At 47.4% G+C, this 23,960-nt stretch overlaps 1 protein-coding gene across 1 annotated transcript in view; it reads right to left on the bottom strand.

The window, feature by feature from the left end:
* The window catches only part of CSMD2 (CUB and Sushi multiple domains 2), a gene marked incomplete at both ends in the record, with an annotated part of 666,759 nt that overhangs the window by 117,880 nt on the left and 524,919 nt on the right, over window positions 1-23,960 (bottom strand). Inside the window, 8 exon segments of the mRNA XM_082658204.1 lie at window positions 848-952; window positions 2,066-2,162; window positions 3,030-3,154; window positions 3,529-3,732; window positions 4,928-5,023; window positions 12,890-13,003; window positions 15,822-15,938; window positions 16,949-17,143. Of these exon segments, the coding sequence (XP_082514330.1) occupies window positions 848-952; window positions 2,066-2,162; window positions 3,030-3,154; window positions 3,529-3,732; window positions 4,928-5,023; window positions 12,890-13,003; window positions 15,822-15,938; window positions 16,949-17,143 (1,053 nt within the window).

Below are 23,960 nucleotides of genomic sequence, written 5' to 3'. Positions count from 1 at the left end.
ATACAATTTTTTTTTTTTTTTTGTGGTACGCGGGCCTCTCACTGTTGTGGCCTCTCCCGTTGCAGAGCACAGGCTCCGGACGCGCAGGCTCAGTGGCCATGGCTCATGGGCCCAGCCACTCTGCAGCATGTGGGATCTTCCCGGACCAGGGCACGAACACGCGTCCCCTGCATCGGCAGGCGGACTCTCAACCACTGTGCCACCAGGGAAGCCCTAATACAATTTTTAAAGGTTACTTTCCACTTACAGTGTTTATAAAATATTGGCTATATTCCCCGTGTTGTACAATACATCCTTGAGCCTATCTTATGCCCAGGAGTTTGTACCTCTCCCTTCCCCTGCAACCCTTTTTCTTTAAGAGTTTTTAGTTGTGACCACTTAGGGATGCTGGAAGCCAGGATGTAAGGTTTTGAGAGTGGGAGAGGAGTGAAGTTTGCAATGAGGAGAAGAACTTCAAGGACAGTTGCATCATTGACCAGGGGTTGGAGAAGTCAGTTTTTAGGACTGGAGGAGGAGAGAACCTCCATTGTCTCACACCCCAAATAATTTACTGGGCCCAAGCCGGTGACCTGGCCCCCCTCCCACTCCTGTGTGGACACAGAGGAAGCACACAGGTTTTTGAGGAACGGACCCTTGGGTGAGAACCCTGGCTCCACCACTTCTTGGCTGTGTGTCTTGAGGAGGTTTCAGACCTTCTCTGAGCTTACGCATCCTCATCTAGCTTGGCGTAAGGCTTCAGTGGGGTGGAGAATATATAGCCCCAGGATAACCCCCGCTCCTTGTGGGAACTTGGGCCCTGTCAGTTCCCACCCTGAACCCTGCAAGCGCTGACACTCTGGATTCTCACTTTTGTACTCCAAGTGGAAGCCGGCTGCAGACACGCTGATGTCGGAGTAGAAATGCAGGTAGAGCTGGTTGGAGGTGCTGTTCAGCAGGGCAGGCACGGTCGTACCTGGCGAGGAAATGGGGACCAATCAGACTTAGCCTCTCCTCACCCCTGGGCGCCTCCCCATTTCGCCGGCTGTTGCTACCTGCTGACGTTCTGCTCCCAAGGCCCCCAGATGTCCCCAGTTATCAAACTCACTGAATGACAAATTAGCTCGCCTTAGTGTGCTGGGTCTCCAACGGCTGAGGGAGGAGAGACTCCAAACAACTTCCTTCAAAAAAGCAGTGGCAGAGCCACGTGCCAGCAACAGGGCGACTTCCCTCAGGTGGCCTATGAGTTTGGTCCCCTTCCAGGCGTCTTCAAAGTGACTCTGACGTGGATAATTCTCTAGGCCATTCAGGCAGTGTAGACAGTTTATCTGGGGCACGTGACGCCTCTTAGGTCTTGGCAGCATGAAGTTCTGGGGTCTACAAGACCCAGATAATTGCCCTGACCTTTGGGCAAAATCATACACCACACTTAGAAGTCCACTGCTGGAATGGGAAGTGGTGTGGCCACTCTGCTGACAGTCCCTCAAAAGAGTTCCATATAGAATCACATATGACCCAGGAATTCCACTCCTAGGTGTATACCCAAGAGACCTGAAAACATGTTCCCATGGAAACTTGTACGTGAATGTCCACAGCAACATTATTCAAAATTAGCCAACAAGTTGGAAACAACCAAATGTCCATCAACTGACGAATGGATGAATGAAATGTGGTCTGTCCACACGGTGAAGTGCTGATGTGTGCTGTACACGGTGACCCTTGAAAACGTTACACTGAGTGAAAGAAGCCAGCCCCAGAAGGCCATCTATTGTAGGACTCCATTTATACGAAATGTCTGGAATGAGCAAATCCACAGAGATGGAAAGTAGCTTAGTGATTGCCAGGGGGTGCGGGGGTGCGGGACAATGGGGAGTGTGTACAGATGGGTACCTGGTTTCTTTTTGGGGTGATGAAAACGATCTGGGATTGGACAGCGGTGATGGTTGTAGAAGCTTGTGAATATACTAAAACCTGCTAAATTGTACGCTTTAAAATGGCAAATTTTATGGCATGCGAACTACATTTCAATAATAATAATAAAAGTCCACTACTGCCCTCAGAGTCCAGGTCCCTAGAAGCCCCACCTCACCTGAGAAACTCCCCAGCATGGTTACAGTGTTGTCTGCACCATCAAACACTTCCAGGGAGTCCCAGTTCTGCTCTGTGACAAAACTGACGACTTGAATCTGGAAAGGCAGGGGGATTGAACCATGGGTTAGGCAGCCCTCCCTCTTCTCCTCCCTTCCCATCTACGTGAAGGGAGGAGCACCTAGTCTGGACCCGACACTGGGCTAGGAACTCTGATAAAAGTAAGATGCAGCCCCTGTCCGCCAGCAGCTCATCGTCCAGTGGCGGAGAGAGGTACGAGATGCTTGCAGGGCAGCGGGGTACTCTGTCAGGTAGAGAACGGGGAAAGGAAAGTCCAGGCTACTTCGGTCCAGCTGGCCTCCCCCTCACTTCTCCAACACTCCTTGGGTTTCCTCGCTTTCCTGTCTCGACTGCACCAGACAGGATGTCTGCTGTGAGCCAGTAACCCGCGCCTGGCTGGACCTGTCCACCTTGAGTCCCTGCGGCTCCCCTCTGTTGGCCTTGCCCGCCCCGGGCCCTCCTCCCGGCCGCTGCAGCTGTCCTGGGCCTCCTCCAACTGGCTGTCACCCCCGGGCACCAGTATGGTCCCGATTCCACTGCAGCCTCAGGCTGCAGGTGCGACCCCCCAGGTGTGCGCCGGGTGCTGTCCCTGCTTCATCTGTGCTTGCCGGCTTGCCCCCTTCCCCTCACCTGCAATGCCTCCTCTTCCATCCCCCCACACTCTGAAGAACAGAACCCTTCAAGCCCTTTGAGAAACATCTACGATTCCTCCCCAGCCTTCACACTCCAGCTCCGGGCCCACCTCCTTCTTCTGGCTTCCCTGATGGCCGAGCCAGCACCCACCCCTTGTCCTTCCTGAGCTGGGACCTGTTGTGTTTTTCTGTTTGTGGGCCTCCCCCGCACACCTGGCCTGAGGGGCAGGGACAGGCTGCTGCGTCTGCCCCCGGCACCCCCTTGGCCCTCACCTGGATGCCAGCGCCTTCGGGGACCATGATCTTCCACACGCAGTTGAGGCTGTTGAGGTACGGCTCGGGGAAGCCGGGGGACAGGATGGTGCCCCTGCGCTCCGTGAGGTTGCCGCCACAGGGCACTGGGAAGGAGGCCGCTCTGGTCTCTGTGGGTCCCCAGGGGAGCCTCCCCGGCAGACCCCTCCCAGGGCCCCCGGCCTCGCTGTGACTCCACCCCCGGCTGGCTTCCCCATGCTGGGCCCCAGCCCCGCCCCCTCCTGTGGCTCCTCCCCATACGACCCTCCTGAGGGACCTGGTTCCCGCTCCCCCGCCCCCATGTCCCTCCCCCAGCAGCCCCCACTGCTCCTCCTCGCTGTCTTCACGCCGACCCACAGGACGAGGGCTTGGCTGGAAGGGGTCCCCCTCTGAAGTCACTCTGGCCGGCGGGGCTGCTGTGTGTCTTGCTGTGTGTTGGCTGGCCACCCTCGCCCCCAAGTCCTGGTTGTCTAGGACTCACCCACACACGTTGGGGCTGAGACATTCCACTGGGCCAAGGCCCCGGGAACAGGGAGGCACTCGATTTCTGGGGAGCCCTGCAGGGCGTAGCCGGAGTTGCATTCGAAGCGGACGGTGGCGCCCACCGAGAAGTCACTGCCCAGCCTCCTGCCATAGCGGGGTTCCGGCACCGAGCTGCACTGCGTGGCGCTGGTCCGGGGCACCGCTGCAGGGGACAAGGGCGCTGAGGGGCAGGCCGCACCCCTCTAGAAACTGGTCCGGGGATGGGCACACCGGGGGGCTGGAACTGGGTGGGGACCTTGACAGGCTCTGGGCGCTTTCCCTCAGAGCAAGGGTAGGAGGCTTTCTAGGATGAGGCCCACCTCACTGAAACATAGCTAGACACACAATGTTGTAGCACAGCTTCTGGAAACCATGGGAGGCACTGTGAGGCCCCTGGGCCCAGACTTTAGGCCCAGTTGTGCTCTCCGCCTTCCCAATGAAGGCCCGTGCCCAGTAGGGTCCCGTGTCCCCTAACAGGGAGAATGGCCCTTCCTTCTCCCCTGACCCTGCTTTGCCCTCTTCACCCCATGTGCCTGAAGACCCTGCCCAGGGCCCTGCTCTCATGACCTGAATCTCCCTTCCTCCTACCTACAGGGGCTAATAGGACCTTTGAACCCAGGCCCCAGGGAGGGTGTCCCAGGGGCAGGATTACCCCTGCACAAGGCAATACAGCTCATCCTGGGCGGTGGAATGAACAGGACCATTTTTGGAGCCTGAGCCCTAGAAGAGTGGACGTTCTGCTGGACAGAGGGAGGCTGGGGCCTCCAGGTGGAGGCCAGGGCGCTCCAAGACTTGGCCTTTCCGGGCTCGTAAGGAAGGGAACGGACACTGATTAGCTGCTTCATGCCAGCTACTCTGTGAACTCTTTTAACGCCATCAGTGAGGTAATATGATCACCCTCATTTTACAGGTGAACAAACCGCGGCTCCAAGAGGAGGAGGAGCTGGTGCCCAGTTAGAAAGTGACAGAGCTGGGACCCAAATCCATGTCCAACTCACTCCAAAGCCTGTGTTTTCCCCGCACCTTTACTGGGTCTTGCAGACAAAACCAGGTAAGAGGCCTGGGCTGGTCTTCCCAATGCCATCAGGACTGTGCCGGACAATGGGCAGTGGGGGTGTGTGTGCAAATTAGCTTCCCTTCTATGATTTCTTCCCTTATCCAGCATGGAGTTTGGTAAGAATTGTCTGTTGGGTACATGAATGTATAAAATTCAACTGAATTTCAGGGAACTGCCCCACAAACCCGTAACTGCCCCCAAACAGCCTAAGAATGAGGCTCAGACTAGGGGGTCAAAGGTCCCTGTTTTCTCTGAAGAACTGAGACTGCCTTCACACCTCCCACGTCCACGTCCTGCATACCTTGGTAGACAAAGTGGAAGCCTCTGGCTGGAACTTGGCCTTTGGCACTGAACTTAATGAGGACTTGATTGGAGGTGGCCAAGGGCAGCGATTCTCCTGCAGAGATAAGGGGCAAGGAGGAGAGGAAGACTGTGAGTCCAGCAGTCGGGCCTGGCGGGTAAAATCCTGGCCAGGATGGAGGGGCTGCCCATACTCCACACAGCAGCCTCTTCCACCTCCCAGGTCTTCCTAAAATGAAACCTCATATTTTTACTGCAAGTTACAGTTTAAAGTTTACAGAACGCTTTCACATCCGTGGTCTTAATGTTGACCCATGTCAGTGTGAGGTTGGCATTCAGTACCTGCAGTTTATAGATCAAGAAAGATAGGTTCAGATCAAATGACCTGCTTGGAAAGGAGAAAGTTTCTGAAGATGCGTTGACCCACATGGATGGGGGAGAATGGCCGTTACCAAACTGACTGGTGGTTTACTTGGAAAACTGATATCAATCTGATAAAAACAAACAAACAAAAAAGGCACCAAGCTCTGGAAAGGAGGGTGATGTAATCACTGGAGAGTAACTGGCTTTTCCCAGATGCCCTGTGAAATGATTGACAACCAGAGTGATCATATAATGTATTGCTCATACTAGGACACTTCCGAGAGTCAAAGGGCATGCTATTAATAATTATGCTGGGACAACCAAGTGAAAGCTGGGACTATCCCAGGCAAAGCAGGGTGTATTGTCACCCAACCAATAACACAATAAAGTGGGGAAAGTCCGCACAGACACAGGAAGCTAAGGAAGCCCAATAGCTTCTATATCAGAAGATAAAGATATATCTTCTGTTTGATGTGGTGCAGACAGACCTGCAGCCGTGAGGTGGAGTCCTGCTCACCATCGCCTTCCTGTGGAAGCTGAGGGAGAATGTGGGGTGATGGGCAGTGGCATGACCACTCTGCGTGCTGCCCCTCCATAGCCTTAGGGACCCCTGGGAATGTCTGCTGACCCCACCGTCAGAAGGAAAGTAGGTGTTACAGAAAGCCAGGCTACATCACTTCAGGGAGGCTTGGGGTTGGAACCACCCAAGGAGCCATTGGGAGGCACATCTGGGGTCCACCAGTACTTCCAAAAAGCCCATGTGATGCTACTGGTCATGGGGATTAGAGAGCCTTTTTCACAACACACTTAGATTTACATAGATCCCAGGTGGCTGAGCCTAGGAGTCACTGCCCAGCTAAATTCTGGCTGCCAAAGCAAAAAGAAACTCATGAAGAAAAGCTTTTCTTGATTTTCACCACCATCTCTAGTTCCTCCTCTCAATAAATGTGAGCAGAACAAACTCAACTTTTCCATTTTTCCATCATCTGGCCGGATACATGTGGAGTAGGACCCCCCGTAATCTCTCACAGGACCCATTTCAGCTTCCAGTGCTGGACGTATGCAGCTCTCCCTCTCCAGGAATAAACACACAGTAAAATCACTGGACGTAAGAAAAGATTCCAAAGTTTTAAGGTAGGAGACCTCTCAGAAGTCAAAGCAAGTATCTTTATGTGAACTACAACAAAGAACAGGTAAAAATCTCAGAAGATTTTTAATAGCAGTTGTCACAGGATTAAATTTAGCATTGCGTCTCTGAAATTAGAGGAAGATGTGTCAAAGAACAGATCTGAGATCAATAAAAGCTACAAAGAGATGAGAAACTCTAGCACATGGAGCTGGATTCTGCAGAAATTGAACAGCAAAGTGGAGATTAAATTTGGGAAATTCTTCCAGAATCCACAGAAAAAGGATAAAGAGATTAAACTAATGAGAGAAACGACAAGCGACATGGAAGACAGGCAGAAAAAAAATCCAATATGCATATATCAAGAATTCTAGAGAGAGAAGACGAGAAATTGAACGAGAAAAAATAATTTAAGAAGGAAGACAACTTTCGAAGCTTGAGAAAGGCTTGAGGTTTTTGAATGAGATTGTTCACAAAGTGCCGGATCTAATTAATGAAAAGAGATTTCCACCACAACAATCCTCGTGGGCTTTTCCATTTTAAAAATAAAGACAAAAATGTGAACGGTTTTTAAAAGAGAAAAGCGTGGGTTGCCTACAAGGACAAAGAATCAGGTTGAATTTCAACTCATCTATAATATTAACTATTGGAATAAAGTAACCACTGCAGCTTTGAAATGTTTGTCGCCCATAATCTGATTTATAATCAGGTTGTCATTTATAGGATACATCAAAGGAAAGGCATTCTCATACATGCAAGGTGACAGAAAGGACTGCAGTGAGGAGCCCTACTTTTAAAAAACGAACCAAAGTAGGGAAATCAAAAACCATCAGGGATAAAGAAAACTAGGAAAATATAGTTAAACCCAATTAATTATTGTTAAAGAGGGAACAAAACTAAATGCAAATGGAAAAACTTGTTCTTGGGGAAGAAGTCCATAATTATAAAATAATTACTAATAACATTGATAAAGTCCAAATGTATCAGCAAAGCTTGGAAATTAGAGATGGGTCAGGTATGAATGGAAACGTGAAGAAGCAAAAGCAAAACAAAACAAACAAAACCCCAGAACGAACAAAACAAGGTGACAGATAGCAGGCCACATGTTTCACTTATAAGTAAACTTCCTCTTAAAAGAAAGACTCTCAAAGAAAATGAGAAAAGATAAATCAGGCAAACACAGATACAAAATTGTTAGAAGCACAGGGAGACAACAAAATATCACAATTGTGCTGGCAGACACTTTCACACAACATTCTCACTGATACATAAATAGAAAAACAAAATGAAGACTGTTGAGTTGTGGTCTTCAAGCTTTTCTTTTTCTCCCCCAGCCCAGCCTCAGGGACAGGGACACAGTTCACTCCCATCAGCACCAAAGGCTCATCATCAGTGTTTCTCTATATGAGGAATAAGAGATGATCTGAGGATATTGATATTAATGTATATAGGTCCTATACTTCTATTTCTCTATCCATTTATCTATCTATCCATCTATCTATCCATCCATCCATCCACCTATCAGTCATCTATCTCTATCCCTATTTGTTTCTATTTCTATTGGTCATTTACATTTCTATCTATCCCTATACCTATATCCATATGTATATCTACAGGTCCTAAGTGTATACCTATCTCTCTACCTGTACCTATGCTTATACTTCTATATCTATGGATATACTTATATCTATCTATCTATCAAGAGATTTTGAAAAAGCACCTTACCCTCCAAAATCCTGATTTACACTCTTGGATGAGTGTGTATTTGTGGGGTGTTCCATTTCATTGAGAACCACTGATATAATGGGTTTGAATAATAAAAATGAGTAAGCCTTGGACTTCCCTGGTGGCACAGTGGTTGAGAGTCCGCCTGCCGATGCAGGGGACACGGGTTCGTGTCCCGGTCTGGGAAGATCCCACGTGCCGCGGAGCGGCTAGGCCCGTGAGCCATGGCCGCTGAGCCTGCGCGTCCGGAGCCTGTGCTCCGCAACGGGAGAGGCCACAACAGTGAGAGGCCCGCATACCACAAAAAAAAAAAAAAAAAAAAAAAGAGTAAGCCTTATCTAATGGCTATTACAAAGCTTACTGAATCCTAACAGTAAATCTAGGAGGTAGAAGTTTTACTTTTTGCACTTTGCACATGAGGAAACTGAAGCTCGGAGTGGCCAAGGATTGTGACGGCAAGCACCTAGCATGCAAGTTGGAGAGTTGAGATTAGAGACCAGGCAGTGTGACCACAGGGCCTGAGCTCACCCCTTCTCTCTACGTGGACTCTCTACGCAACAGAGAACACACATTCTTCTCAGATAATTAAGGAATTTAAAAAAATGTCCTTGGCTACTGAGAGGACCTCATTGAATCCCCAAAGTAGAAATGGTACAGGCCGCATTCTCTAACTACCTGGCAATAAAAATAGAGATTAACACAAATGTTTAAATGTAACGGGAACAAAATCCAGGTTCTTGGGGAAAAAGAAGAGACATCCTTAAACAACTCTTGGGCAGAAAGAGTAAATCATGATCATGGATTATTTAGAAAGTGATGATGAAAATAGTACATATCAAAATTTATGGCATGAAGCCAAAACTATGCTTAGAGGTGAATATATATATGCTGTAAACATGCTTCTTTATTACACAGAGATAATAAACAAAACTCTCAATTCAAAAAGTTACAACAAGAAGAATAAAATAATCTGAAAAAAAGCGGAGACGTTATGAAACAAAAGCGGCGTTCAGTTACTTATAAAACAATAACAAAGTCTACAGAAGAATTGATAAGTTGAATATAAAACAGAATGAAGCCAACACAATGAAACAAACTAAACAATATAAAACCTCTGGTCCAGCTGAGAAGGGCAACTATGAATATACCATTCAGTCTGTGGAGCTTGTTATTATTTTCTAATTAATTAACCTCTGCTTTTGTTTCATGACATCTCTCCTATTTTTCTTCAGATTATTTTGTTCTTCATGTGTATAACCACTAATACAAAAGAAATTAAACATCATCATAGGATATTATGTAAGCGATGGTGTTACATTTAAAAGAATCACAAAATAGATTTTTTTACTGACATAAAATATTAACATTGATGTTAAGGTAATATACCTGACTAGACCAATAACCATGGAAGAAAGTAAAAGAAAAACTACTGAAAAGAGATAAAATAATGAGACAAATTTATTTTCAGATGATATTGCTTCTTGCCTAGAGGACCCAGGAGAATCAGTTGGCAGTGTTAGCATTATTATGGAGGATTCAATGACTTTACAAGATGAATATATCCCAAATATCAGTCTTCTAATATACTAGCAAAGACCACTTAGAAAATATAATGGTGGGGCTGGCAGGTGATGCCGGGGGCAGACTCATTTACAGTAGCAGCAACAAAAATTCCACAAAGTATCTAGAAATAAAGTTAACAGAAAATGGATACTGCCTAAATGAAAATTATAGCACCTTTCCAAAGGTGTTTTTTGTTTGTTTCTTTCAAAAGATAATAGAGAGACATACCATATTCCTAATGGGAAATAGAGTTACTATTATAAACATGTGAGTTCTCCCCCAATTAATCTATAAGTTTAATGGAATTCCAATGAAGATTCCAATGCAATTTTTTTTAACTTGATATAATATTTCTAAAAGTTATTTGGAAGCAAAATTAAGCAAGAATAATCAATAAAAAATTCAAAATCAAGAATGACAATGGGGGGCTTCCCTGGTGGCACAGTGGTTGAGAGTCTGCCTGCTGATGCAGGGGACACGGGTTCGTGCCCCAGTCCGGGAAGATCCCACATGCCGCGGAGAGGCTGGGCCCGTGAGCCATGGCCGCTGAGCCTGTGTGTCCGGAGCCTGTGCTCTGCGGCGGGAGAGCCAACAACAGTGAGAGGCCCGTGTACCGCAAAAAAAAAAAAAAAAAAAAAAAAAAAAAAAAAGAATGGCAATGGGGACTTACAGAACCATATATTTAAAATTATTATAGTGTTAAACATTATTATAATGTTACACTAGTTAAAGCTTTTTGATACTGATACAAGAATAAACAGAGGAGTCTAGAAACATACCTTTAACTTTATAAAAACTTAATATATGTGAATCTGGCAATTTGAAAATTTCATTAGAACAACTGATTAACTAAATTTGCAAGATGTTGGTTAGGTGTTCCCTAGTTCAAATAATAAATCAAAATAAATTCCAAAGGTATTAAAAGAAAAAATGAAACTAAAAAAGAAGTAAAGGAAAACCCAGAGGAGTATTTATTTAGTCAGCAGAAAAGTAGAGGAGAAAACTATAGCAGAAAACATTGATAGATTTAATATCATGGGAAACTTAGATTTTCTGACATTAAAACATGACCTGAAGAAAATTAAATGGCAAATGACAAACTATAGGGGAAGGTTTTTCATAGCATATACTATAGATAAGAGGTTTTTATGGCATGTAATATATGTAGCTTCTAATAATATGGAGCTCTACTAAATACATACAAAAATAATTTACAAGTAAATTCACAAATAAAAAATTCATGGGCCAATAATTACATTATACAAGGTTAACCTAAGTTGTAATAAAAAAAGGCAAATTAAAAAATGAGATACTGTTTTCACTTTTCAAACTGATGATGTTTTTGTTTTCTAAATTACCTAGTTTTTGGGAGAATAAAACATGCCCTCTTTCTTTTTAAAAAATATCTTTATTGGAGTATAACTGCTTTACAATATTGTGTTAGTTTCTGCTGTACAACAAAGTGAATCAGCTATATGTATACATATACCCCCATATCCCCTCCCTCTTGAGCCTCCCTCCCACCCTCCCTATCTCACCCCTCTAGGTGGTCACAAAGCATGGAGCTGATCTCCCTGTGCTATACAGCAGCTTCCCACTAGACATCCATTTTACATTTGGTAGTGTATATATGTCAGTGGCACTCTCTCACTTTGTCCCAGCTTCCCCTTCCCCTACTGTGTCCTCAAGTCTGTTCTCTGTGTCTGTGTCTTTATTCCTGCCCTCCCGCTAGGTTCATCAGTATGGGTTTTTTAGATTCCATATATGTGCGTTAGCATAAGGTACTTGTTTTTCTCTTTCTGACTTACTTCACCGTGTATGACAGACTCTAGGTCCATCCACCTCATTACAAGTAACTCAGTTTCATTCCTTTTTATGGCCAAGTAATATTCCATTGTATATATGTGCCACATCTTCTTTATCCATTCATCTGTCAATGGACATTTAGGTTGCTTCCATGTCCTGGCTATGGTAAATAGTGCTGCAATGAATACTGCGGTACATGTATCTTTTTGAATTATGGTTTTCTTAGGGTACATGCCCAGTAGTGGGATTGCTGGGTCATATGGTAGTTTTATTTTTAGTTTTTTAAGGAACCTCCAAACTGTTCTCCATAGTGGCTGTATCAATTTACATTCCCACCAACAGTGCAAGAGGGTTCCCTTTTCTCCACACCCTCTCCAGCATTTATTGTTTCTAGATTTTTTGATAATGGCCATTCTGACTGGTGTGAGGTGATACCTCATTGTGGTTTTGATTTGCATTTCTCTAATGATTAGTGATGTTGAGCATCTTTTCATGTGTTTGCTGGCAATCTGTATGTCTACTTTGGAGAAATGTCTGTTTAGGTCTTCTGCCCATTTTTGGATTGGGTTGTTTGTTCTTTTGTTATTGAGCTGCAAAAACATGTCCTCTTATTTGTTGGTGAACAAAATGGTAAGAACTTTCTGGAGCGATATTTGACAATCATTATAAAAAGCCTTAAAGATCACACATTTCCTTTAACTTAGCAATTCTACTTCTAGATATTCTAAGGTAATAGAGATGTATACAAAGATATATGTATACTATATTGAATTACTATTCATGAGAGTGAAAAATAAGAAAACAATCTAAATGTTCAATAATAGAGAATTCATTACATAAATTTTAAATAACTATATGATAGACTTTTATGCAGCATTTAAAAATCCTATTACAGAGGAAAATAAAAAAGAAATGCTCACAATGAACATTTTAATAAAAATATGTATATTGTTGCGTTCAATAAAAAATGTAAAAGATTAAGTCCAAGTAGATATAAAGACTGGAAGGAAATACATTCCACCTTTTCAGTGGTTCTTTCGGGGTGGTTTTTATTTTAATTCTCTATACAATTAATTTGTCTTGCCGCTAAGTTTTCTACAATGAAAGTGCAACATGTTTATCATTAGAAAAACAGGTTGGGTCTCAATATCAACCCACAGGGGAATGCTATACCACTGGGGGGGGGTGTAGACACAGCTTGGGGTGAGGGTAGCCTCTGAAGCTTCCTTCTATGTGGTGTCATCAGCTGACAGCAGCAGCGTACGACAAACACAAAGGTGTGGCTCCACCCGTGGCCACGCCCTGCTCACAGGGCCTCCCTCCTCCTTCCCCTCGACGCCCCGCCCACCACCCTCACCGTGCTGGCCCAGCCCTGGGTACCTGTGTGGGAGCCCGAGAGGGAGCCGAGGAGCTGAGAGTGCGGGTTGTGGCCGTCATGCACCTCCACCACGTCGTTGAGGGCCGTGTAGAAGAAGGCAAACTGTCCAAACACCACTGCGGAGGAGACACGGTGCAGAGAGCTCAGGGGCAAGGCTGGGCGGCCGTGCTGGGGGGGAGCCCTGGACAGCTGGAGGAGCAGGGCGACCTCAGAGGAGGTTGTCGGTTCATGCGGCTAACTGATTGCTGAGCCTTTCCACTGGCTGATTAGACACTGGGCACAGGGATGCAGGGACCTGGGAAGGGTCGGGCTGGCATTCTCCACACAGGTCAAGATGACATTGCGGACTGCACGAGCAGCCAGGCTAACCCTAGTCCTTTCTCAAGTTGCAGTGGCAGTAGCTACTCTAGGAAACCGAAGAGCTTTCCGTAAGTTCCCCTGTGTTCCATGTTGACCTCAGGACCCTGTATTTTCCTTCACTTTTTCTTCAAAGATCCAGCCAATGAGGGCATCCCCTGGATACAAGATCCCACACATCTAAGAGGCATGAGGGTGCTGAAGAGCAGCCTTCTCCTGAGGAAGGAGCGACTGTCCATGGAAGAGGCAAACATCTCTACCTCAGTTCCCTCTGGCAAATCCAAGGACAGAGGCAAAATGACATGTATTGAGCACCTACTCTGTGCTGGGTACCATGCTTGCCATGCACGTCATCTTCTTCAACCCTGACTCTTCCAGATATCTGATCTTATAGACAAAGAAACTGAAGCTCAGAGGTTGAGTTCCCCAAGGCCACTCAACTAGCTCATGGGAGGGGGTTGAAAAACTGGTGGACCATGACCTCGAGGAGTCCCCTTTCAGACAAGACCTAAGGGCCCTGCCCTTTGATGGCTATCACAGGGTCTTTCCTCAACTGTCCCATCTCTGCCAGTCACTGCTGGAGGGGCTGGGGTTACTGACCCTGCGGGGCCATGGGGGGCACAGCTCCATTTCAGACCCTGATACATTCTGCCTGCCCTGGTCTCCCATTTGGCTGGGTGCATCTGAAAGCAAGTACCAGGGTAAGCCCTTCTCATTTTGGCTTAAGCCTTGAGCATGTAGGAAGTCGGATGTGCATGCATGTGCGTGTGTGTGTTGAGGCTGGGAGGAACTTAGGCCACGGAGTTGACTGCCTGCGGAAAGAAAGCATTTGCAACGATGAGTATAGTAGTGAGTGGAGTGAGAGCTTTTTAGCTCTCAACTCACGGGCAGAGGAGAAGGAGGGAGAGCCTGCTTTGGTGCCTTGAAAATGGGCGCTGAGTGAGGGGTGGTGGCAGGGATATTTCCACACTGTCCCCTACAGAGGTGAACAGGATGGGCAAGGTTCCTGATTTCACACAGTGTGCATTCTAGTGGGAAGAGACAGTCCAAAGTGAAAAAAAAACCACACTTAAGCAAATAGATAAACAAAATAATTTCAGATAGTGTTAAATTTTAGAGGCAGTGCGAGAAAAGTGATAAGGCAAGGCAGTCCACTTCAGATAGGGGATCAAAGAAAGATCTATGAGGAGAGGGTGTTAAGGCTGAGACACAGGCTGGGGACAAGTATTTCCGACCTGAGGCAGAAATCTGCACCTAAATCCCTGGGCTTAGCATCAGTAAGAAAGGGAAGATGCTTGGGACAGATCACGACGCCTCCTAGAATCAGCTCTCCACATACAGGTTCCAGCTCAGTGAAACTGCCCAGCCTCGGGGCTGGCGGCCTGCAAAGGCGCGAGCTCTTTATTACCGGAGGAATTAAGTACAATATGCAGCCCAGCTATCGAGGACTCGGCTCTGGGTGGCAGGTGGGACTGGACAACCTTTCAGTACTTTTCTAACTGTGATCCTACAGGTCCAAAGCTCCCGCCACATGCATGTGCCGGGGAGCGTGTGCCCACGCACACGAGTGTGCAGGTGCTGGTGTGGGAGTGGTGCCCGACGGCAAGAGCTGTGGGTAAAGATGAGGCTGGGAATTTACAGAGGGCAGAAAACACGTCTCTCTCATCTCTGCAGCTCTGGTTCCCAGCAGAGTGCGAGGTCCCTAGGAGATGCTTAATAAATGTTTGGTGAATGTTCAGGCCTTGCCCCATGCTCGGTCCATCCTATCTCTGGGGAAAAGGCAGCCGGTTCTCTGCAGGCTGCCCCATCTCAGATGGTCAGGATATATACACACGGCCTTTACCCCACTAACGCCAACTCTGTTTAGAAATAGTTGTTCCTCTTCCTACAAAGAGGAGATCCAGGGAGAAAGCGGTCTGGCCAGTCACTGATTGCCCGGGTACAACAAGCCTGTGACCCTCAGGAACTTCCTGAATCCTCCAGAGCTGCCAGGGCTCTTACCTGTCCCACTGCTAACCAGGTGACAAGGCTGGCTTCTCTTTGCCGGGGCCTCTTGGAATCTGGAGGTTTCTCTGCCTTTCCAGGGCCCTGACCTGCTGCTCTCTTTTTTTCTTGCGCATCCTACCAATTGCTGCTGGACCAGGCTCCCGCTCACAGACGGAACAGTGGAATGATGGGGCGCCCAGTTCCCTCACCTGTACGTTCAAGTCCAGCTCAGTCCCACTCCTTTCCTTCTTCCTGGCCCTCCGCCACCCTCCCCTGGGTTCCCAGTCGGCCTGGGTCTGCAGCACCTCTCTGCAGACCCGGGCTGGGCTAGGGAGCCCCTGGTGCACCCTGCCTTCCCTCTGTCCCGGCTGGTCCCTCCCTAACCACCCCGCCCTTGGTTCCAGCAGGTCTCACTGGTCCCTTCCTCCCGTGTGTATCAGGAGTGTACTCTACAGCCCACTGCAGAGCAACGGCACGCAGCTGCCCTCTGAGGAAGACTGCTTGGCCCATTGGCACGATACGAGTGGAAACAATTTGGAGTGGAATTGGAAGGCGCTGGAAAACATAAACAAATATACACAAAATCCATACCGTAGTCCTTGGGCACGGTGACAAAATACAGGCAGATCTGTCCACTGGTGTAGTTCTGGGGGTAGTTAGGGGACAAGACCACTCCATCTGAACCCACATACTGTCCCCCACAGGGGGCTGAAAAAGAAATCAGGTAGAGGGCCAGGTGACCTCATGGGCCTCTCATCAGCTGTCCACCCTCCGTCTCTGCTCACTCTCAGCCTGACCTTCTGGCCCTGGTGGGGTTGCTCTGAGGTCTGAAGCCACTAATGTGGAGGAGGGGAATTCTGGGGACATGCCCTGCCCTGCCCCGCCCTGCCCAAAGACATCCATCCCTGGCCTGGCATGTGGCCTGAAACCCCCCACCACCCCCGATGCTATCAAGGGCCCTCCTGGGTGCCGGCCAGTCCTTGTCCTCTAACTAGTGACACTGGTATTGGTCCCTGGAGGCCCAGCCTTGGGGAGCACTTTAGGAACCTCTTCTGCCTACAGGTGGGACCCGGAGATAGTCTGCCACCTCACGGCTGATGTCTGCACCTGGGCACTTAGTGTCTGGACGACTAAGGAGCAGAGGTTTGCCCAGAATAGCCTGCTGGGAGCAGACAGCTCACGCGACCCAGCCATGGTCCCAGTCCCACAAGGGGTGGACCTCAGAGCCAGCCTCTCCCACCTGGGCAAAGGGGCCTCTTTACTTTTCAACTTAGGTGGCCGCCATGCTTCTGAAGTTCTGGCACTCCATCCCATCCCTTTTGTCAAGACCCCATGGCTAACCCAGCTGCCCTTGGAGTTAGCCCACCCTGCTGGTCTTAGTTTTACACATCTGAACTCTCAGTGATTTCCCCTAGGACTGGGAACAATCTCAGGGTCACTTTTAAATTCCCCTCTCCATGGTGTGGGCTGCTGGCATGTCTCGGGCCACCGCTGAGGACGTCTATTGGAGTGGGGGTGAGGACACTATGTGATCTGAGAGACATGACACATTGACGGGGACTGGTACACCTGGGGAATTTCCAGCCCTTCTCATTCATGGCGAACCCAAGGAGCCCTCCTGTGAGGCCCATGTCCTGCCTGCCCCTTCCCCTAGCCTCCAGCCCCTTCTGCCTCTGGCATTCCCTAGTTCCCCCCACCACAGCCCTGGGCTCCACCACCTGTGCACACTGGCTGGGGATGATTCCACACAGGCTTCCCATCAGGCCCCAGGATGCAGCTCAGGGTGGAGAAGCCCTCCACCTCATAGCCCCCCTGGCAGTAGTAGGTGATGGAGGAGCCCAGCTTCAGGTCGGACCCCACTCGCGTGCCATTCTTGATGGGACCAGGATCGAAACATGACTCCCGTGGGTTTTCTGGAAAAAACAAACAAACACGTATATACACACACAGACACATATACACAGAGAGCTCATAAGTGGCCTAATCCCAGGGCACAGCACCTATGGGGAGACCCTGACTCTGATTAGCCACAGAGCGCATGGGGATTTGGGGCTGATGAGTGTATTCTCTTCAGGTCTGGAAACGTCTCTAAATTTGGTTACAGACTAGGGCTGGAGAATGAAATAATGCCATTTGCAGCACCATGGGTGGACTTAGAGATTTTCATACTAAGTGAAGTAAGTCAAAGACAAATATTGTATGATATTACTTACATGTGGGATCTTAAAAATTATACAAATGAGCTTATTTACAAAACAGAAACAGAGTCACAGACTTTGAAAACAAACTTATGGTTACCAAATGGGAAGGGTTCGGGGTGGGGGGATAAATTAGGAGTTTGGGATTAACAGATACACACTATTACATGTGAAATAGATCATCTACAAGGACCTGCTGTATAGCACAGGGAACTCTACTCAATACTCTGTAATAATCTATATGGGAAAAGAATCTGAAAAAGAATGGATATATGTATAACTGAATCACTTTTCTGTACACCTGAAGCTAACACAACATTGTAGATCAACTCTACTCCAATACAAAATAAAAATTAAATTAAAAATTAAAAAAAAAAAAGAAAGAAACTAGGGCTGGAAGTCATTTTGGAGAGTGCAATCTCCCTTCTTCTCCCCACATTCTTGCCCTGACGCACAAAGGAGGGAGTTGCGGCTACACCTTTGAGGCTGTCCCTCACCCTTGATTCACTCCTCCCGCCGGGGAGGCACGTGCTGCTCTGACCGGTGGGAGATGACAGTCCTAGGATCGTGTCTCAGTAGTGACGGGTCCCTGTGGTGAAGGTCAGGGCTTAGGCACAGTCCACCTTTGCTCAGCTTTGATCCTGCACCCTCAACATGGCGGCCTCCTGGTTTTCCGTCTGTGTGGGACACCCTCAACATGGCGGCCTCCTGGTTTTCCGTCTGTGTGGGACACCCTCAACATGGCGGCCTCCTGGTTTTCCGTCTGTGTGGGACACCCTCAACATGGCGGCCTCCTGGTTTTCCGTCTGTGTGGGACACCCTCAACGTGGCGGCCTCCTGGTTTTCCGTCTGTGTGGGACACCCTCAACGTGGCGGCCTCCTGGTTTTCCGTCTGTGTGGGACACCCTCAACGTGGCGGCCTCCTGGTTTTCCGTCTGTGTGGGACACCCTCAACGTGGCGGCCTCCTGGTTTTCCGTCTGTGTGGGACACCCTCAACGTGGCGGCCTCCTGGTTTTCCGTCTGTGTGGGACACCCTCAACGTGGCGGCCTCCTGGTTTTCTGTCTGTGTGGGAAGCAGGGACGCTTTGGGAGATGCTTTCTCTTCTCTTTCTTTTGCTGAGAGCGGTGTTGCTGGCTGGGTAGGTAGGTGGAGCTGATACCGGCTTCGCAGGCTGTTACAGCCGTACCTTGCATGCACTTCTGAGTGTATGGGTACTGATATTTAGATTTAGGAAGAAAGTAGGAAACCCCATTTTAGCCTCTGGGATGAGTCCAGATCTCCAATGCAGTTTTCCAGGGCTTTGCATTGGGGTACTGAGCGTTTGCCAGATTATTAAAACAGCAGCATTTTTCCGTTTGACTACTGATGCTTATATGTCTTCCCAATCAGGCATACCATGGCTGCACCTACGCTGCATCCACTCTGTCCCTGGGCACTGGACAACAGTGAACTTGATGCTGCCTGAGCCACTGAGAGTATTAGCTGGGGCTCCAAGTCTCTGGAGAAGGACACTCACTGCACAGCCTCCCTCCCCAGCAGCTGGAAATCCCGGACAGCTCTTGGGAGCCAATGTTCACATCCATCCACTGCTGCCTTTCCTCATCCTCCTTGTTCCCGAACCACTGATGGTCAAGAGGCCTGTCGTCAGGGCTGGGCAGTGTCAGGAGAATGCAACAGAGTATCAGGATACCATCAAAACCCTGGAGGCTACGCTGCGGAAGGGTCTAGAGATGGGGATTCACAAAGAGGTGCCGACAGCCCTTGCAGAAGGAACCAGAAATTCAAAGAGCAGATTTAAGGAGGAAAGACCCAGAACACAAGGGATCAGAGTCCAGAGATGAACAGGTCAGGAGGAATTTTGCTGAGGTCTGTCCTTGTCACCTGGGTACCTTTAAGCTGCATGTATAAGAGGCAGTCATAGCCGTGAGGGTGTTGCTCAGCTGCCGATCAGCCCGTTGACTGATGGGATGGGACTCTGAGTCTGTGATTCCGTCAAGTCTAGACACCTGCATTTGCGCCCTGATGGTGGGATGGCCCTGCTCTTTGCTTTTGCTAGAGCTTATTTAGGATGGAGCAGTCCTGGATACATTACTAAATTTAAACTCAAGTGGCTCCTCATGGCTCCTCAAATGGCTCCTCACCTAACAGAGGACCCCTCAGTGGTTTCCTCATGTGCCCTGTGATGTATCACCTTGTCCCCCACATCGAATCTGTCCTCCCCCAAAGCTTAGTGGCTCTGGCCAGAATGCAACTGACCATTGGGTGGCCCATTTGTGAATTGCAGAGATACAGGGAAGTGTCACCAGGTCTTCTATTTCATCTTTTTTATAACTTCAGAGTGGGTCAAATCTTATTTGAAGGTCAGAAAAATTAAGTAACTTGGAACCAAGTTCACATAGCTCATAAGAGGCAGAACAAGCTGTGGCCCTCAATATCCATCCCCCCACTTCATCCTTATAATGGAATCCAGGTTTTTATCCAGAGTATCAAAGCCCCAGCTAAGATAGATACCTTCCAGCCTCCCAGGCAGCTAGATCTGGCCAAAGAGAAGTAAACACAGTCAGGTCAGGTCATTGCCTTCCGTCTCACTTAGAGTAAAAGCCCAAATCCTTACAAGTCTACAAGGCCCTGTACCTTCTGCCCCAGTCCTCCCCTCTATGACCTTGATTCCTACTGTCCCTTTGCTAGCTTTGCTCCAATCACATTGACCTCTGCGTACAGAACATTTCCCCATCCGCACGGCTCCCGTGTTACCTCTTTTAGGACTCAGCTCAATGACCCTTCCTGATCAGCTCTTCACAACTGTGATGTTCCTCTCCCCAACACTCCCCATCACCCTTCTCTGTTTTATTTCTCTGCACTGAGGTCAATATTATCTCGTGCATCAGATAGCTACCTTATTTTCTCTATCTCCCTCCACTAGAATGTAGGTTCCACAAAGGCAGTTTTCCAGTCTTGTTCATTGCTGTGGTCCAGTGCCAGGCATATGATTGGCACTCAATAAATATTTCTTAAATGGTTACATGTGGGACTTCTAGAAAGGCTGCTTAAGGGAAGGTGACTCAGGTGAGAGAATGCTCAATGACCCTTCCTTCTTTCCTCCCTTCCTCCTTCCCACAGTTTGGAACTCAGACATGATGGCTGGACCTCCAGCCACCACCTTGGATGCTGAGATAACCCTGGGGATGGGAACCACACAGCAGGGTAGAGCAGAAAGACAAGGGAAGCCTAGGCGGGGCCACTTCGACAGCCCTGGATGACAATACCCAGATTTCTTTTACAGGAAGAAGAATAGACTTCTACCTCATATAAACAACTGTGCTTTTGGGTACCTGGAACATTAGCGTACCCAGCTGGGTATGACTGCCCCGAACTTTACACTGTGTCAGAAAGTCCTTTCCTCCCTTCTCTGTGTGGCAAACTCCTACACTTGTCAGCACCATCCTCTCCTGAGCCAGTGTTCCGAACGTTGCCTTCTCTCTGGCAGAATTCCATTTCTCTTTTTTTGATTATCTTGGTAGGTGTCTAAGGGTATTTCTTTCTAGTGGGTCCTGAACTCCTGGAGGACAGAAATCAATCATCTATTCTTCTCATGACCCTGGCAACTAGCACAGAACTTGGCACTAGGGTTCTATCTGGCACATAATAGGGGCTTAATAAATGGATGCTGAGTTGATTGGCTGAACAACTCCAGGCTTAGAAAATCAACAACCACATCAATGATCCGACTACAGATTCTATTCTACCATGGCTCACATGTCAGAGCAAGAAGAGCTCATCATTCCAAGCATCATCACATTAATAATAACGACAAGGCTAATGATAATGATGATAGCCCCTTACACAGGAATATCACTTCGTAATTTTCAAAGCACTTTCCAATCTGTTATCTTATTTGTGTCTCACAATAGCCTTTGAAGCAGGCAGGGCCAGGTATGCTTCTGTTCCGGTTATAGATGAGGAATGTGGTGATCAGAGAGGCTAAATGAGTTTTCCAAGCCATTCAACTATTAAGAGGTAGAATTAAAACCAAAATCAGGTCTTCAGGCTGCCAAACCAGGGCTCAGCTGTGAATGATAAAACTAAATGACTAAAACAGCATGATGATAATAATAAATAAGCCCCAAGCCCTCCAAAATGGGAAAATAAAAAGAACTAGATTCTTTCTGTCCTAATAGATAAGGCCCATTTCCAAACACCGTAACAGCAGAATACTGAAAATAACAACCCAAACAGTAAGGAACTTGTTACAAAGGTTGGATTAGAGCCATCCACTGAAATATAAGCCACCTTTGAATAGAATAGCAAACGTCTTTGACTACTAATATGGAAAGATGCCCAAGATCTATTGCTGGGCAAAACCCAAGACAAAGCAAAAAAAAAAAAAAAAAAAAAAAGCCAACCCAGGTTACAGATTAGTATATATGGTGTGATCCCCATTCATATAGAACAGGGATCTGCAAACTACTGTCCACTGACTCGCTGCCTGTTTTTGTAAAGTGTTACTGGAACGCAACCATACCCGTTTGTTTAACGTATCGTCTATGTCTGCTTTAGCATTACAACAGCAGAATTGATAGCAACACAGACCATCTGGTCTGCTAAGCTAAAAATATTTACTCTCTGGTCCTTCACAGAAAAAGTTTGCCAACCTCTGGTATAGAATGTACGTTATTTATATGTATATAAAACATCTGGAATGAGGTAACAAACCATTAATATTGGTACTTCAGGGGATGGTAGTATTGGGAGATGTTAAGTTTTTAGAGCACAGTTTATATGCTTCTGTATTATTTGAATTTTTCCAACAAACATGTGTTACTTTGAAATAAGCATAAATGAAGAGATCTTGAATTTAGAAAGACAGACCATGGGAAGGCTGGGTGGTGGGAGTAGTCATGGCAGGAGCAGATGTGGAAAGCCGGTGGTAATTCCTTGGCCTACAGTGTTACTTCCAAGGGCTTGAAAGAGAAAATAGGTACCTTTTAGTACCTTTCAGTAAAAGTTGACTCATCTTGGCCTCTCCTGAGTTATTTCAGATTCTCTGACACTTGCTTTGAGCTCTTCATCCCTCTGTCTGAAACCCTCCCCACTCTTGCCCTTACACAGGGGGCTTCTTCTCAAGCTTTAGGTCTCTGTTCACGTGTTACCTGCTTGGCGAGGCCTTCGCCATTCTGAAGTGGGCTCCCCATTTCTCTTTCTTAGGATAGTTTGCTCTTTCCTAACTCATGCTTCTCGCTTCTTGTTCGTCTCCTTATTTACTGTCTGTTTCCCTCACTCACCTTTACATTCCCCTTGGGTGGGGACCCTGACACTTTTGTTCACCTCTGTGTCCTCTGCATCCAGCACAGGGCATGGCATGAAGTAGGAGCTTAATACGCATTTGTTGAATGAATGAATGGTTACCAGACACGTGTATGGATGTCCTAGCCTGCCCCTCCCTCCCCAAGAGGAGGCTACAACACCTGCTGCAAGATAAGACTAAAGGTCCCTCCCACCCATCCTATTGGTTTCTCTGGCCTGAAAAAAGACACTAAACTTCCCTGGGACTCATTTTTAATAACTGGGTTCAAAAGACAGGATCCTCCTCCTTCCCTTTGCATCCTTCTAGCAGAGGGTAAAACTACCCAGGAGGCTGCATTCAGATGAGAAGTGTGCCAGAGCATGGTGTAATAGAAATCCACAGTTGACATGACTGCATTCAGAATCATCTCTTAGAAGGCCTGCCCAGAGATGACTAACACAGCACAGCCACCTTCCAGGAGCAACGGAACAGAGACATCTACAAATCCACCCCACCCATCCATCTTTGCCTTGTAATCAGGTGGGCTTCCAACATCCCATTTGTAGTAGAAATGCCTGTCGGTCTAGGATGTGAACTCCATGGAGGCCGGGACTTTGTTTTGTTCCCTGCTCTGTTCTTAGCCCCTATAACAGTGTCTGGCACATAGTAGGTGCTCAATAAATATTATTGAGTGAACAAATGAATCAAAATGCCTGATCTGCCTTTGCCCCTTATGCAAAAGCCTAATCCACCACCTAATCCACCTAATGACACCACTCAGTGGATACCTGACTTAAGCTTGTCAATCTGATGGTCCTTTGGGATTTGGAGTTGCGCTACAAACTGGGAAGTAATTCAAAGCCAAGAGTGAGGCAGCCCTACTGTCCTAGGAGAATGGAGAAGCAATGAAAATTGACCTGCAGAGAAAGGCGAATGTAGCATGTACTCAGAAAGGAGCAGGGAGGAGACGGAGTGGCCCTGGAGATGGAGGAGGGTGATTTCAACCTCCGATTTTCCCATCCTGATTGTAATCCCCTTGGGAGGTCATGCTTCCTGTCCTTGGGCTCTTGTATTCTAAAAATGTATTCCCTTTCGGTGTTAAGTGAGAGTGAGTGTTTATCATCTGTATTGTTAAAATACAGAATGCGCTTTAGCTTAAATCAGTTTGGCTGTTAGTTGTTTTCTTATAATAAAGTCTTCTTTTTGTCTCAACTTGGTTTAAGTGTTTCTGTTTTTCACATTTTTT

This window comes from Grampus griseus, assembly GCF_964374135.1.
Source record: "Grampus griseus genome assembly, chromosome: 1".
NCBI lineage: Eukaryota > Metazoa > Chordata > Mammalia > Artiodactyla > Delphinidae > Grampus > Grampus griseus.
Note: the sequence above shows the minus strand (reverse complement) of the source record. Positions and strands in the feature narration are given on the sequence as shown.